The sequence below is a fragment of the Eleutherodactylus coqui genome, chromosome 12 (assembly GCF_035609145.1).
Source record: "Eleutherodactylus coqui strain aEleCoq1 chromosome 12, aEleCoq1.hap1, whole genome shotgun sequence".
NCBI classification, from domain to species: domain Eukaryota; kingdom Metazoa; phylum Chordata; class Amphibia; order Anura; family Eleutherodactylidae; genus Eleutherodactylus; species Eleutherodactylus coqui.
Genome location: NC_089848.1, coordinates 115,212,068 through 115,227,608, shown reverse-complemented (window position 1 = coordinate 115,227,608; position 15,541 = coordinate 115,212,068). Strand labels below are relative to the sequence as shown.

The window sequence follows — 15,541 nt, the reverse complement described above, 5'->3', positions numbered from 1 at the left end:
GTTTGAATGACCCTTTGGTGCTTATGTTTTCTTTATGCATAGAAACAAATTTATGCAAGAACTTGGCAGCAAAAAACAATGAACACCTTTTAATTCCTGGAATTACAACTAGCAGTAAAGTGGCTGATATCCCTGAGTTGGTGGAACCTCCTCCCCCATAGAGAGACCAATAAAATAATTTAAATATAAAACCTAGGTAATGTTTTTGTGTCCAATCTTCCCTTCTCATTATGAACACAGGTTGTATTTTTGGTGTTTTAGAAGACCAGTCCGATAGCGGAATGCTTTGTTGCAGTTTACACATATAAATGGCTTCTCCCCCGTGTGAATTCGTTGATGAACGACAAGGTTAAACTTCTGACTGAACTGTTTGTCACATTTCCCGCAGGTATAAGGCTTCTCTCCAGTGTGTGTCCTTTGGTGAAGAACAAGTTGAGAGGCTTTGCTAAAAACTTTGCTGCATAAGGTGCATCCATGCCGGCTGCTGTTGTGCATTGTCTGGTGTTCCACATACTCGTTTAATTGGGAGAAGCATTTCTTACAATGGTCACATTTATATTGTCTTTTTTCCATTCTTGGTCTGTGATTAATAGATGCCCGGTTATCTAAGACGCAAGTTGAAGACTTTGGTACCTGGTTGACAATGGGTGGACTATATGGTGAGATAATATTGACTGAGCTTTGCTTAAGAAATTTCGGATTGTGAGAAGCAAAGGAGGGTTCAACAGATGACCGAAGAGTGGAATAAAGCGTATTGGTGCCTTTAGATGGTTCATCAGCTTTTAGAGGCTTCAACTTAACATTAACTTTATAGGATGCTGAACGTGTTGACCCTATAGCAGACAGTTTTTCAGATATTGAAAATGGAGCTCGTTTTGACTTGGACTGTCCACCTAATGATGCCAAAGGTGAACAGGCTGTCTTATATTTGATACCTTGCCATTTCTCCATTGGCAGTTCTCGTCTCAAATGGTTTGTTAAATCTGGATGTTCAAAGCTACTACCTTTTCGAGATTCTAGAGAAGCAGATGGAAACTTCAAATATCTATCTATTGTAGGGGTGGATTGTGGAGAGTTTAGGTTATCAGTAGGAGAGTTTTCTGTTGGTGGCTTTTTGGTACATGGTCCATGTCTCTGATGACGGAGAAGACCTGTTCGGTAGCGGAAGGACTTATGACATTCTGTACATACATATGGGTTTTCTCCTGTATGTATACGTTGGTGCACCACAAGATTGAACCGTTGGCTGAACCTTCTTCCACATTCTGTGCAAGCAAAAGGCCTTTCTCCTGTGTGTGTCCTTTTGTGAAGAATGAGTGTGGATTTCCGAATGAAACTCTTATTACATTCTAGACAAGTATTTTGTGATCCGGTGTGGGACACCTGATGATCCGTCAGTTGACTCAAATGAATAAAGGCTTTTTTGCATTGACTACATTTGAATGGTTTCTCAACTGGACGGTGTGGACTAGCATCTGATGGGGCTGGAAAAGAAGTGGTCTGCCTGCAAATTGAGGTGGGTGACTCAGAAGGCTTGGCATCAGAGAGATGAGAAGTTGAGGATAATGGCAATGAAGGTTTTGATGGAGGCTTCTTTACAAAAGGTAGATGACTGGTGGAATTAAGCAATGAAGAGCATTTGCCACCAGGTGAATCGTAATTGGAAGAAACATGCTTCATGTGGGAGGATTGTGGGCATGAGATCATGGATGATGAATTACTTTTTACACCTGATGGGTGATAACCAGCCAAGGACAATGTAGAGGATAGTTTCATATCTTGTTTTTGAGATGAGGTGAAGGAAGGTGACGAAGGGCTTTTTATAGATTGGTAAATTGTGTATGATGATGTGGTTGAGAGAAGCTTTACAGTTGGGGCATTACATTTTGATGACCTTGAGGCTAAGGTTAGTTTCTTATCTGATGGAGAAGATGTAGTGAAGGAAGAGGCATACAGGGGATTAATACATGATGACTGAGGAATCAAGGAGGAGGAGGATGCTGAAGGCTTAAAATCCAATGAATGACTGAAGGGAGGAGAAACTAATGGGGGCTTAGTATCCGTTGAACAACTGATGGAGGAAGGTGAAGCTGATGAACCCTTAGTATTGAATGAATGACTGATGGAGGAAGGGGAAGCCGTGGGATACTTTCTACCTGAAAACTTATAAATGGAAGAGGGAGAGGCTAAAGGGTTTTTTTTACCAAATGGAGGACACATAGAGGGAAGTGTATCCAACAGAGTCTTTATACTTGATTGATCATATGTCAATGATGAGGGAGGTTTAATTCTCAAATCATGAGAAATGGTAGACCTAGAGGTCAAAGGATCTGTACTGCTGACTAGATGTAAAGATGAAGGTGGAGTTGATGGGTCTTTAACACCTTGCACATTACAGTTCTCGTCTTCTGGGGAGGACATTGATATACATTTTTGAAATTTGGAGTCTACTGTATCATGCATAGAATTCAATGAAGATGATGAATGATTAATGGGAGACCATAGATCAACATGCAGTGCGTTAGCAGAGGCAGCAGTCCACAGCAGAGGCGCAGGGCTCTTCTCCTTCACCACAGTTTGTGTTTTCGACAAATTTTTCAAACATTGTCCATCTTTCTCATGCCTGACAAGAGCCGGCTTATAACGGAAGCTTTTGTTACACGTAGGACATTTATGCGGCTTCTCTCCTGTGTGAATCCGCTGATGGATCACAAGGTTGAATCTCTGGCTGAAACGTTTTCCACAGTCAGTACAAGCATACGGCCGCTCACCTGTGTGTGTTCTCTGGTGAAGCTTCAGTATAGATTTCCTAATGAAGGCTTTCCCACAATCAGGGCATGTAAAGGTCTTTTTTTCAGTGTGAGGTTTTTCATGCTCGGCCAGAAGACTACAGTCGTTGAACACCTTAGAACAATGTGTGCGTTTACTGAAATTCTTCTCGATTTCAGAATTCTGAATCCTGCTTGAGAATCTCTTAATTCCAGAATTAGACAGTAGTTTGTTGCTCTCGCGAGAATCGTAACATTTTGCTAGCTCTTGGCCAATTCTTTGGGTCTGCTCATTATCTTGGCTCTGTATTGTGCATGTTGCTCGAATCAGATCCATTGAAGAAAAGTTCTCATGGGCATCGAGAGACATCGACTCATTGTATCTTGGGTTCTGAAGATTTGAGATGTTCTCCTCCTTATCAGGAGTGAACTGTTGTTTCCTTCTGTGACAGTCTCTTTTATGGCCAATAAGCAAGGACCAGCTGCTAAAATCTTCTTGACATTGGGAGCACTTGTGGCGTAAGTCTTCTAATACACCATGTCGATATTTCTTATATTGACTGCTTACTTTCTCTGTGTCTTAGTTATCCCTCTGGGTTCTTTGTGATTTTCTTCTTAATGAATTAAGGGAGGATATGTCTTCTGTAAATAGCAAAAGTCAATAATGGAACTTAATAGTTTTTATAACGTGCAGAGCAAATATGAAAATCACATAAAGACAATATGCTTTAATATAAAATACTGTATATTCAGATTACTGAGAGTCCTGAAGCTCCCTTAAGGGCTGGAATCCACAATACTAGTTTCTTATCAATTAAGGAATTGGCCTCCAGTCTACTAGTTCTTTATCAATTCAAGTATGGCCTCCCTTGTACCATTCACATCCAATCATGACCCCTGCCTTAATTTTACTAGTTCCTCACCCAACGAAACCAAAGTTTCCAGGTTTTCTTGCATGACCTGCTCTTTCTGCCACTCCTTGAGATTGTACCACTCTTCTTTTGAGAAATGTACTGCCACTTCATTAACCCTTTCCAATCCACTGTCTGACCTCTGAAGACATTATAATTTAAGGCTGTATAGCTCCGATGTTGGAAGACATCCGTCGGGGTTCTCTTACTGTATATTGCCAGCCTCTCTGCTGTCGGAGCCTATCCAACGTGTCACCTCATGCAGTACTGGATTTAGCCAGCAGATAGCGCCTGGTATAATGGCAGAAAAAGAGTAAGCCTCCTAGGAAAACCAGGATACAAATTGGATTGGAAAGGGTTAAATATTACAGGGACGTGAAATTATGAATTCAGCAAATGTTGAAAATCTCTTCATGAGACTGCATAGAGATGAGTATAGTCTGAAAATAGGGATTGCTGATCCCTACTTAGCTGTGAACAGCTCTGTATAACTCACAGACTGACATTATGTTGCCTTATAGGCAGTGAAATAGTGCTGCAACCATCTGCATGCATGATTTTTTGCAGAAATATCGTGATACATGATAAAGCAGTGAATAATTCAACTTTTTTTTTATAAGGTCACGTGTGGCCATAGAAAGTGATGTGCTTTATAAATATTAGCGATTTGTAAAGTGCTGTGAAATACAGTATATCGGTGCTATATAAGAATTATTATATTGATACTCCAGAGCTATACTCACAATTCTGCTGGTTATTAGTAACAGTCGGAAAGCTTCTTGATAGATATACCCCTAGCAGGTAAGATGAGGTCCTATAATGGCAAAGGACAGTTTTTCCCACATCAGATTACTGTACAGTGAGTGATGTAATGATGGCACTTCCCAAATTGCAAATCTCCAGAGCAAAATCTGGGAAGAAAGTTAAAAAGCAGTAAATGCATGAAAATTTCAGCTCTGAGGCAATCAGAATTGCGCAGCTCTGACGTATAATACAGGATATGACTCAGGATCAGTACAGGATAAGTAATGTATGAACACAGTGATTCCACCAGCAGAATAGTGAGTGCAGCTCTGGAGTATAATACAGGATATGACTCAGGATCAGTACAGGATAAGTAATGTATGAACACAGTGATTCCACCAGCAGAATAGTGAGTGCATCTCTGGAGAAGGTTGGGTGTGTGAGAGCTCTGCAGGATCCAGGGTGTGGTCACCAGTAAGAGGAAAGCTTACCCAGCCAAGTCTACAGGTGCTGGGCTTGCTCCAGCCATGGAGTCCCAGACCTCCTCCCTCTGGCCTCGGTCGGGGGGAGGGAGGACTGCACCCCAGGAGGGGAGAACACCTGGTCGGAGTGGCAGCAATGTCACCCTGACTCCCCTGGAGGAGCCCAAGAGGACCCGCAGCCAGAGGAAGAGAGTGGAGGACCATGCGGCAAAACAACGTTTGCAGGCAAGTTGGGCTGATCGCAAGGAGGGCGAGTCTGTAACGGATGTGGCATCACGCATTGCCAAGTATATGAAGGACTTTGGGCATGTCGGGAGGCAGCTGAATAAATATAAGCAGGAGCTGCACGTTGCCCGCTATGATGCGGAGCGGGCCAGATCCCGCACCAGGAAGTTAGCCATATCGCGGCAGATTGAAGCCTGTGAGGAGGCCATTGAGTTTTATGCAGAGGAGAGGGAAAGGATTCTGCAAAGAAGCGGGCCTTTCAAAGAAAAACTGTTAAACGACGAAAGGTTTAGCAAAATGGCGTCGGTGAGCAGCGCTGCTATTAAAGAGCGCTCTGCCAGGTGCTCAAGCAGCAGCACAGGCGAATCAGACAGTGCTGAGGATGGGCGAGCTGGGTGCTCTGGTGAGCAGCAATCGTCGCTGCCAGGTGGGACTACTGGGCCCAGCATCCCAGCTGAACAGGTCAGCCTGCCCCCCACGTCAGGCGAATCTGACCAGGAGGACACCGACGACAGCTGCAGCAGCAGTGGAGAGGGGGCGCTGATAATGCGGCAGATTCAGCTGCAGGAGTCCCCAGAGAGGCTACAATCCTGCTACTTTGGAAAGGATTTGCCCCCAGAAACCTCAAGCAAAAAGAGGAGGAAAAAGGAAAAAACGTATATTCAAGAAAAGTTTGTTTATGTCACCAAGCACTCTGGTTTGGCTGCAAAGTCAAACCAGGGTGGTAACCCTGAGCTCCTAGTCCCGGGCTCTGTGGTGGGTCCGGTGCAGGGGACTGGGGAAGAGAGGGTTAATGCGGCCCAAAACTCCAAGCCCACTTGTGCTAGTAGTGGGAATGGAGGAGTAAAGGAGGTGGAGAAGAGCGTTCGGAAAGCGAAGAGTCGCGGCCAGTCCAGAGGTGCTGGCGCTGTTGGTCACGTCCCAGTGGGAGGGGGGCGTGATCCGGCGCCAGGTCCCACCGGTGGTGGCTTAGCTGTCCCCCCTGTGTCCCTAAAGCGCCTTTCCGGTGCAGAGGGGGCGCAGGGGGTGGTGGCTGGGTCTGCCGATCCTCCCACACATGGTAAACATCCTTCTGCTGCTGGAAGGAAAGCTGGGGGAACTGCAAATCCAAGAGTGGCTAAGGTGGGCGGAGCTACAGCCACCAATGTCAAAAGAAATGTTGAAGTACATCTTCAGCCACCCACCAAAGGTGCCATGGACTTGCCCTCAGGGCATAAAGAGAAAATTAAGAGTAAAGGTAACATGGGTCCTGGTCCAGCAGCTAATGGAGAAGTGAGTGCGGTAATGGATGCGGCTGTTGGTACCCCTGCTGCCCCTGTTCCTGCTGCCCCTGTTCCTGCAGGAACAGGTGTCCCCGATTCCCCGGCTGGTATGCCACCTTTTGTACGGGAGGGTGGGGCTTTGGAGGGTAGTCAGGGGGTGGGTCAGGATCCAGTCGCCCCTCCAGCGGCGACAACATCTGGTAGAAGTTATGCCAGTGTCGCCGCTGGAGGGAGGGGGGATGCGTCCTCCTCGTCTTTGGGCTCTGGGGACGGCGTTTTGCAACAGCGCCTCCTGGAGGCCTTGAGGAGGGGGGAGAGCTCGATGAATGTAGGGGGCAGAGTTGTGGATTTGTCTCTCTGGGTGGAGAGACATGGTCTTGGTGCCTTCCGAGAACAAAGGGGGGAGACCGTCTGGTCCCTGCCGACAACCGGGCAGGACATTGGCCGTAGGAATGTGGCTCGTCTTCAGTGGAGAGGCAATGACGCGTGCCCATCCAGGAGTAAGGTGGTGGAGCTTCTGCTGAAGATGGGTTTCAGGGCAAATGACATCTATGCCCTGATCCATCCTTATGGCACGTCTGAGTTCGACATCAGCTTTGCTCGCCCGGAGGGCCTGGAGCTCTTCTGGGGGAATTATGAGCTGATGAAGGACGAGCCTGGCTGGCGCGGTTTCGCTGCACAAGTGGTAACCCGCCAGACTGGAGTCAAGAGAGTGACCGTTTTGACTCGTAACGAGTCCCTCTCTTGTTATGATATCATGACTTGGATAAGTCGGTATGGAGAGGTGGTGGATATGCCCAATAAGAACCGGGACGAACACGGCATCTGGTCCGGAGCCTGGACGTTTATGGTGAAACTTAAGCGTTCAGGGAATTCGGTGGCCCACATACCATCCGCGGCTTTCCTTGGCAGGGATCGTATCTTGGCCTTCTACCAGGGGCAGCCGAAGCTCTGTCACAAGTGCGGCGACCCCACACATTTGAGTGCAGCCTGTAACGTCATCAAGTGCGCTCTGTGTGGCGAGGTAGGTCATCTTGCGGCATCTTGTACAGAGATTAGGTGTCACCTGTGTGGTGACCTCGGTCACCCATTCAGTCGCTGTCCACGCTCTTTTGCCAATGCGGTCAGGGCCCCAGCGGAGGAGAGCCGTGAGGTTGCTTCTGCAGGGGAGGGGACCAGCAGAGGCGATGGAGCCCAGGAGCCAAGGAAGAACAAACATGCTGGGGCAGCCAAGCTAAGGCGCCAAGAGAAGCGCGGAAGGGGCAGGGAGCTGGTGGAAACCCAGGTGGCAGGTGGGTCAATGCTGGCCCCTGCTCCGGACGCAAATCATGTGGCTGAGGCTCCAGGGGACAGGGAGCTGGATGAGGAGGTCAGGAGGATCCAAAGGGAAGAGGATGCCACTTATTCAGATTCTTCCCACTATGAAAGTGTGGGTGAGGGCAAGGATGAGTGGCAAAAGAAAAAGCGCAAGCAGGGCTCCAAGAAAATGAAAAAAAGGGAAGGGAAATCTTCCCCTGCAACGGGCCAGGTGCAGGAAGGCAATCCAAACTCTCCTCTTGTTGGGCTCTCCAACAGGTACCAAGCTCTCTCGTCCTCGGAGGAAGAGATGCCTAGGACAAGCGTGGGGCCTACAGGGGGTGCTGAGCCTTCCTCTTATGGGGGTTTGGTGACCTCCAGGGGGAGGGCTGGCCCAGAGCCCAGTGGCAAGGAGGACGAGGTCGAGGAGCCCCTTGCCATGGACCTTTCAGTGTCCAAGAAACGTGGCAAGGGGTCATCCTCAGATCCGGATGAGAAGGGGGGTGGGAAGAAGAAAGCCATCTAACTCAATCACCAATGATGGCGGCACCCGCTCCGTTGACGCTGGCATCCATTAATGTTGCCAGCATTAAATCTGATATGGCTAGATTTGCGGCCTTTGATTTTCTCGGCCGCGTTGAAGCTGACATTTTGTTTTTGCAAGAGACCAGGCTGCCAAATTTGGCAGCTGTGCATAAGGCAAGGAGGGAATGGAGGTCTGGTCCATCTTACTGGTCTCTTGCGGCCGAGCCATATAGCGGAGTGGCGGTACTTTTTACCGCAGCGGTTGAATGCCGACGGGTTATCGAGTTAGAAATAGGGAGGTGCCTGATCCTGGATGTTCTCATGAAGGGACAAGAGCTTCGGCTAATCAACATCTACGGTCCCCAAACCAAGCGGGACCGCAAAGATCTCTTTATGAGGATCAAGCCGTACCTTTTTACCAGTCGGCAGGTGATCTTTGGGGGTGACTTTAATGCAGTCACGAGGACCCGTGACAGGGGAGGCTCCCTAGGCAAGCTGACTTATGATAGCGTCGCGCTTAATAGCATAGCTAGCGAAGCTCGCCTGGTGGATGTCCACATCCGGCACACCCCAGGCCACGCGGGTTTCACCTATTATAGAGGCGAGTGCAGGTCTAGAATAGACAGGTTTTATTTGAAGGAGGAAGCCATCTCTTCACCAGTTTCTGTTGTTGAGGTGGAATTCTCCGACCACTGTCTGATTTTGTTTTCCCTGAATGTTGCAGAGACCCCCCGGATGGGTAGAGGCTTATGGAGGCTGAATTCATCACTCCTGGAGGAAGCAGAGATAAGACAGTCCTTTGAGGATTTTCTGCAGAGCCAGGTACCATTACTGGATCTTTGTAGCAGTAAGTCAGAGTGGTGGGAGATGTTCAAGATCAGGGCGGCGAGATTCTTCCGCCAGCTCTCTAGCCTCAGGAGCCTGAGTAAGTACCGTCTTTATCAGGGCCTGAGGAGGAAACTCGAGCATCTCGTCTCGACTGGAGGTAGCCGCGAGGAGATCTCCAGAGTGAAGTCTTTGCTCAAAGGGTGCCAGTATAATAGGCACGCATCTTTGGTTTTTGAGAGGGACTTCGGGAAGTACCACTCGCCCGACCCTTACAGAAACTGCAAGATGTCAGTGAATCGTAAAGTTGTCACTGGACTGATCGACGATACGGGATCTCTGAACAGGTCCAGATCAGGGATTCTGGAAGTCATCAGATCCTTCTACTCGCACCTTTTGGGAAAGAGGGATCTAGATCGAGATGTGATGTCGGCTTTCCTGGCTGAAGCTGTTCCTGAGCCAGGGGATGACATCTCGCTTAATGTTTTGACAGAGGAGATCAACATAGAGGAAGTTAAACTGGCGATTGATGGGCTTGCGCTCAAAAAATCGCCAGGACCGGATGGCTTAACATCTGAGTACTATAAGACCTTTAAGGACCTCTTGAGTCCCCTCTTGACTGAGGTTTTCAATGAGTGTCTTTCCTCGGACACTCTCCCAAAGTCAATGAGGAGGTCGGCTTTGATCCTTCTGTCAAAGGGTAAAGACTCGAGCCGTATTGAGAACTGGCGTCCCATAGCGCTTCTCAATACGGACAGGAAGGTTCTGGCAAAAGTGCTGTTTAATCGGCTGGTCAAGTTTGCACCCCGGCTCCTCTCGGGCGCCCAGCATTGCTCTGTTCCAGGCCGTAGCACCTTTAGTGCTGTTCTAGGTGTCCGGGAGGCAGTGGAGCAGGGTAGGGCTGGTCACTGGGAGGGGTACTTGCTGTCCTTGGATCAGGCCAAAGCGTTTGATCGGGTTAATCACGAGTACCTCTGGTCTGTTCTTCTGAGATATGGCCTGCCAGTGGGGTTTGTCAATTGGCTCAAGACATTGTACGCGGGGGCTGAGACTTTCCCGTTAGTGAACGGTTGGGTCGGCCACCCATTTGAGGTTGGGTCTGGCGTCCGTCAGGGTTGTCCTCTGAGCCCCTTGCTGTACGTGTTTGCCATTGATCCTTTCCTTAGGATGATTGATGGTGGGCCTATGGCGGGGGTCGGGATGGATCGGGCGGTGCCGGAAGCCTCCCTCAGGGTGGCAGCGTACGCTGATGACGTCACCGTCTTTGTGTCCTCGAGGGGGGAGGCAGAGTACGTGATGGCAGAGGTGGATCGCTACTCGGAAGCATCCGGGTCCGGCATCAACTGGGATAAGTGCGAAAGTCTCTGGTTAGGAAGGGGAGATCCTACATTTAGTCTCCCGGACACTCTTCCAGTGCCCCAGGACTCGGCTAAAGTTCTCGGCATCAAATTTGGCCGGGGAGATTACCCCATGCAAAATTGGGTGGTCAGGCTCGATGGTGCCACTCAGAAGGTGGCCCAGTGGAAGGGGTGGTCTTTGACCCTTCGGGAAAGGGTTAACCTGATCAAAACATACCTGCTCCCTTTATTCATCTACCTGGGCAGCGTATGCATTTTGCCAGAGCCTCTCTGGACCCGGGTCTACAACCTGTTCTTCCTAATGTTGTGGGGGAACAGGTTGAACCTAATTAGGAGAGATGTCACATATCGCACGAGGAGACTAGGGGGGTTATCTATGGTCAACCCCGTGGTGTTTCTCGTAAACACCTTTGTTAAGATCAATATAGGCAACCTCTGGCAAGAGAGGGCTCCTCCGTGGGTATTCTCCTGTTTGGGATGGCTTCGGCCTTTCTTCCAGGAATGGGAGACAGGAGGGCGAGTGAAGGATCTTCGCACGCCGCACGGGCATCTTCCGGCTTACGCTACCGTGGTTCTGAAGATGATACGTCGGTGGGGTCTGGGGATGTGGGAGATCAGAACTCTGTCGAGGAAACTCCTCGATAAGAGGGTTCTGTTGACCCATTTCCAGAAGCCCCTGGCGCTCAAGGACTGCCCAAGTCGGGACCTGGAGGGAGGGTTACGTTTATTGAATTCTGACAGGATCCCCTTGAAGTTTTGGGACTTGACTTGGCGCTGTTTCCACGGGAGACTGTATGTAAGGGGCAACTTGAAGAGCAGGCCACTGGTGGATAGGGGTTGCCCCCGCCAGGAGTGCAGCAACGTACTGGAAAGCATGGAGCATTTCCTGCTTCAGTGTCCCTTTAATACAGAGGTGTACAAGCGGGTGGGAGCCTCCATTGGTTGGCCCAGGTTGGCACGCCTCTCGTATGCGGAATGGGTCTATGGGGCATTCGGGGACCTTGGTGGCAGGGACCGGTGCACTTTATTCTTAGTCAGCCTAGTGGTCAGGTTTCACATTTGGAACGCACGGTGTCTAGTTTCGACGGAAGAGAAAATCCTCCCCGTGGATGAGGTGAATAGGAACATCCTGGGTGACCTGGTGAAGGTGCGTTCTCTGGATTATGAGAGGTTGGGCACGACTAAGGCCTCTCTCCTATGGAGAGGGTTTGTATTTCGTTAGGGACAGTCTTCTTATTGTTAGGGTCTTTGTAGGGACAGAATAGGGAGAGGTAGGGACAGTTTCTCTGAGGGTAAGTTTTAGGGAAGGAGTAGGGACACTGTAGGGACAGATTAACTATAGGGATAGTTTTTCTCTACCTGGTCGGTGCCCGGCTTATCATATCCAGTCCTGGTGGAGGGCTGAGTGTGACACTAGTAGAGTTTTTGTTTTTCGGTCAAAGATGAAGTATGTACGGCTGCAGGTAACTGAACCTTAGGCTTTCGGGTACTAATATGTAGTGTTGGTTTGTAGTTGTGTAGTATAAGATATGTTATATGTTATGTTTTGTTTTGTATATAGGGCTAGGGGTTATAGATAGGTTGGGTGGGGGTTTATTGGGGGGAGGGGGGGGGGGGATTTATGCCTCAGCCGTAGCTTGACACGTCCCGGACAATGAACACTGGGCACGGACTGTTGGTGCGGGCGTGGCCCTCAGGCTGCGGCGGGCAGGGTGTGTATGCGGTGCAGCTCGGCTCGTCCTGGACATAGACATTGAGCACGGACTTGGGATGCAGGCGTGGCTCCCGTGGCTGCACCGTAGGGGGTTGTTTGGGGTGTGTGGTGGTTTGGTCTGGATATAGGGTTAGTTTAGGATTATGTAAGGTTTTATTCTTTAGGTGGTGGGCATTAAAAAAAAAAAAAAAAAATTTAAAAAAAAAAAAAAAAAAAAAAAAAAAAAGGTATTGGGTGGTTCTTATTGCTATTACTTTTGTTATGGTTGTTTGCATTATTGTTATTATATAATTGCTTCGGTTATTAGTCGTTTTCTTTCTTCCTTTTTGGGATTTCAGGCTGGATCCTGTGAGTTAGGGATGTTTTCTCACGTGTGTATATTGTTATATGTAGTATGTAGTGTATATGTATTGGTGAGGATGAGTAGGTAGTTTGGAGTGCAGGTTGGTGTAGTGTGCTGTGTGTATTGTTTGGACCAGATGGACCTTTTTCTTTTGTCCTGCAGTAAGGCAAAGTACAGATAATATGTGATGATTTGGTTTTGTTTTATGTTTATGTCTTATGCCAAGTGAGCGATATTTATGTTCTGTTTATTGTTATGTTTTTCACTTTTATAATAAAAAGATCTACAGGATATGACTCAGGATCAGTACAGGATAAGTAATGTATGAACACAGTGATTCCACCAGCAGAATAGTGAGTGCTGCTCTGGAGTATAATCCGGGATGTAACTCAGGGTCAGAACGGACTAAGCAATGTAATGTACGTACACAGTTACTGCACTCACAGAATAGTGAGTGCAGCTCTGGAGTATAATATAGGATGTAACTGAGGATCAGTACAAGATAAGTAATGTATGTACACAGTGGCTGCACCAGCAGAATAGTGAGTGCAGCTCTGGAGTATAATGCAGGATGTAACTTAGGATCACTACAAGATTAGTAATGTATGTACAGAGTGGCTGCACCAGCAGAATAGTGAGTGCAGCTCTGGAGTATAATGCAGGATAAGTAATGTAATGTATGTACTGAGTGACTCCACCAGCAGAATAGTGAGTGCAGCTATGGAGTATAATACAGGATGTAACTCAGGATCAGTACAGGATAAGTAATGTATGTACACAGTGACCCCACCAGCAGAATAGTGAGTGCAGCTCTGGAGTATAATATAGGATGTAACTCAGGATCAGTACAGGATAAGTAATGTATGTACACAGTGACCACCAGCAGAATAGTGAGTGCAGCTCTGGAGTATAATACAAGATGTAACTCCACATCAGTACAGGATAAGTAATGTATGTACACAGTGACCACCAGCAGAATAGTGAGTGCAGCTCTGGAGTATAATACAGGATGTAACTCAGGATCAGTACAGGATAAGTAATGTATGTACACAGTGAATGCACAAGCAGAAGAGTGAATGATGCTCTGGAGTATAATGCAGGATGTAACTCAGGATCAGTACAGGATAAGTAATGTATGTACACAGTGACTCCACCAGCAGAATAGTGAGTGCAGCTCTGGAGTATAATACAGGATGTAATTCAGGATCAGTACAGGATAAGTAATTTATGTACACAGTGACTCCACCAGCAGAATAGTGAGTGCAGCTCTGGAGTATAATACAGGATGTAATTCAGGATCAGTACAGGATAAGTAATGTATGTACACAGTGACTCCACCAGCAGAATAGTGAGTGCAGCTCTGCAGTATAATACAGGATGTAACTCAGGATCAGTACAGGATAAGTAATGTATGTACACAGCGACTCCACCAGCAGAATAGTGAGTGCAGCTCTGCAGTATAATACAGGATGTAACTCAGGATCAGTACAGGATAAGTAATGTATGTACACAGTGAATGCACAAGCAGAAGAGTGAATGATGCTCTGGAGTATACAGACTAAGTAATGCAATCTATTTACAAACTGTTCATTCAGAATAATTCCATATATAAACGGTATATTTTTCTGAGGAATAACTGACTATGTAATCTTACAGTTTTGGTGTCCTTAATGCAAAAATTAATGTAGCAATGGTAGCTCAAGATTGATTGACTTATCTATGGTCGCTGAGATAGGAGGTAAACCTTGGTGTGGTGCAGATGCTATTATGTTCTATTTATGACACTGTACATCAGTTATTAAAGGCATACATTTTAGTTTGTAAACCCCCAGTTATTGGGGGTGTAAAGTGTCAATTATGGGTACATACCTGCCCAGAGGGCATAGTGATGCCAGGGGGTGGGATGCTGCAGAGTGACATCTGAGTGACATGTGAGCAGGAAGCTGAGGTGTCTGTGTCACTTCTGCTACTCCGCACACTGCAGTATAAGGGTTAAATGCTATGCATAGTACAGAGCCAAGGATTAAAGCCTCTTCCCAGCATGCACTGCTTTCACACAGCTGTCTGCTTCCTGGTTACTTCATTGAATCTGGAAAACTACAATTCCCAGAGTCCTTGGGGCTGCACCCCCTGGTGGCTGTTATATGTGCTGCAATTGTGGGACAGTTCTCTACGCACTCTTTACTCTACTGTGTGCTCTGGAAATAACGGAGTTAAAAAAAATTCCACATCTTGCAGACGAGTAGAGTTTTTTATTGGGCTAGTGGGGCTGCGTTCACACTTGGTGGTTGTTTTTCCAGCGTTTTAAAAATAAAATGCATCCTTTTTTTTTTTTTTAAATGCGGTATCAAAAACAAAAAGCCTGCTGTTTTTAACAATGCATGCGTTTTTGAAAAAAACATAGTTTTTGAAAAGTTTTTTTTGTTTTTTTTTGCCGCAGTCCAAAAAACACAGCAAAACACGGCAAGTGTGAACGCAGCCTTAGGGCTCCTTCACATCTGCGTTAGAGTTTCGTTAGGGCTTTCCGTCTTTCTGTTCCGTTTTTAAAGAGACAGAATTAAAACTGAAATAAACATTTGATTTCAATGAGTTGCAAAAAAATTAAACTTTCAGTTTCATTCCATTCGGTTTCTGTTTTCTTTTAACGGAACAAATAGCGCAATTTGCAGCTCTACTTATTCCGTAAAAAAAAGGGCAACCTAGCGGAGTGAAAGCGAGCAGAAAGCTTTTAATTTTTCTCAAAGCCAATTGAGTTCAAATGTTAACATTTCAGTTTTAATTCCGTTTCTCGAAAGCGAAAGGAGTCTGAATGCAGATGTGAAGAAGCCCTTAGAATGATTTAACTCTTTCCTCTCCAGAGCACACAACTTATTATAGTGGCAATACTATCTGCAAGAAGAAACAAATGACATTGATCAGCCGCAGTACAGGCTGTGTCCACCAATTACTGTTGATGTATCTAAGCCTATCATGTGTGATACAGTCTGCTGAGCGTGTATCTAATCCTATTGTGCGCTACTGTGTCTACTATAGATTTCCTACTAGTTTGATCCCATATGTGGACCCTATGGCAGTGGGGTATGTTCTC

At 47.0% G+C, this 15,541-nt stretch overlaps 1 protein-coding gene across 2 annotated transcripts; it reads right to left on the bottom strand.

The window, feature by feature from the left end:
- Nucleotides 1-62: 62 nt before the first annotated feature.
- LOC136587199 (zinc finger protein Xfin-like) lies at nt 63-14,476 on the bottom strand. 2 transcript variants are annotated; one of them, XM_066585738.1, is made up of 3 exons: nt 14,323-14,476; nt 4,423-4,590; nt 63-3,410 (listed from the first exon to the last, which is right to left on the bottom strand). In XM_066585738.1, exon 3 carries the CDS (start codon nt 3,136-3,138, stop codon nt 229-231), a length of 2,910 nt encoding a protein of 969 aa, XP_066441835.1. In that variant the 5' UTR covers nt 3,139-3,410; nt 4,423-4,590; nt 14,323-14,476; the 3' UTR covers nt 63-228. The 2 variants fall into 2 exon arrangements, with proteins under 2 accessions (XP_066441835.1, XP_066441836.1); XM_066585739.1 differs by lacking the exon at nt 4,423-4,590.
- Nucleotides 14,477-15,541: the final 1,065 nt, after the last annotated feature.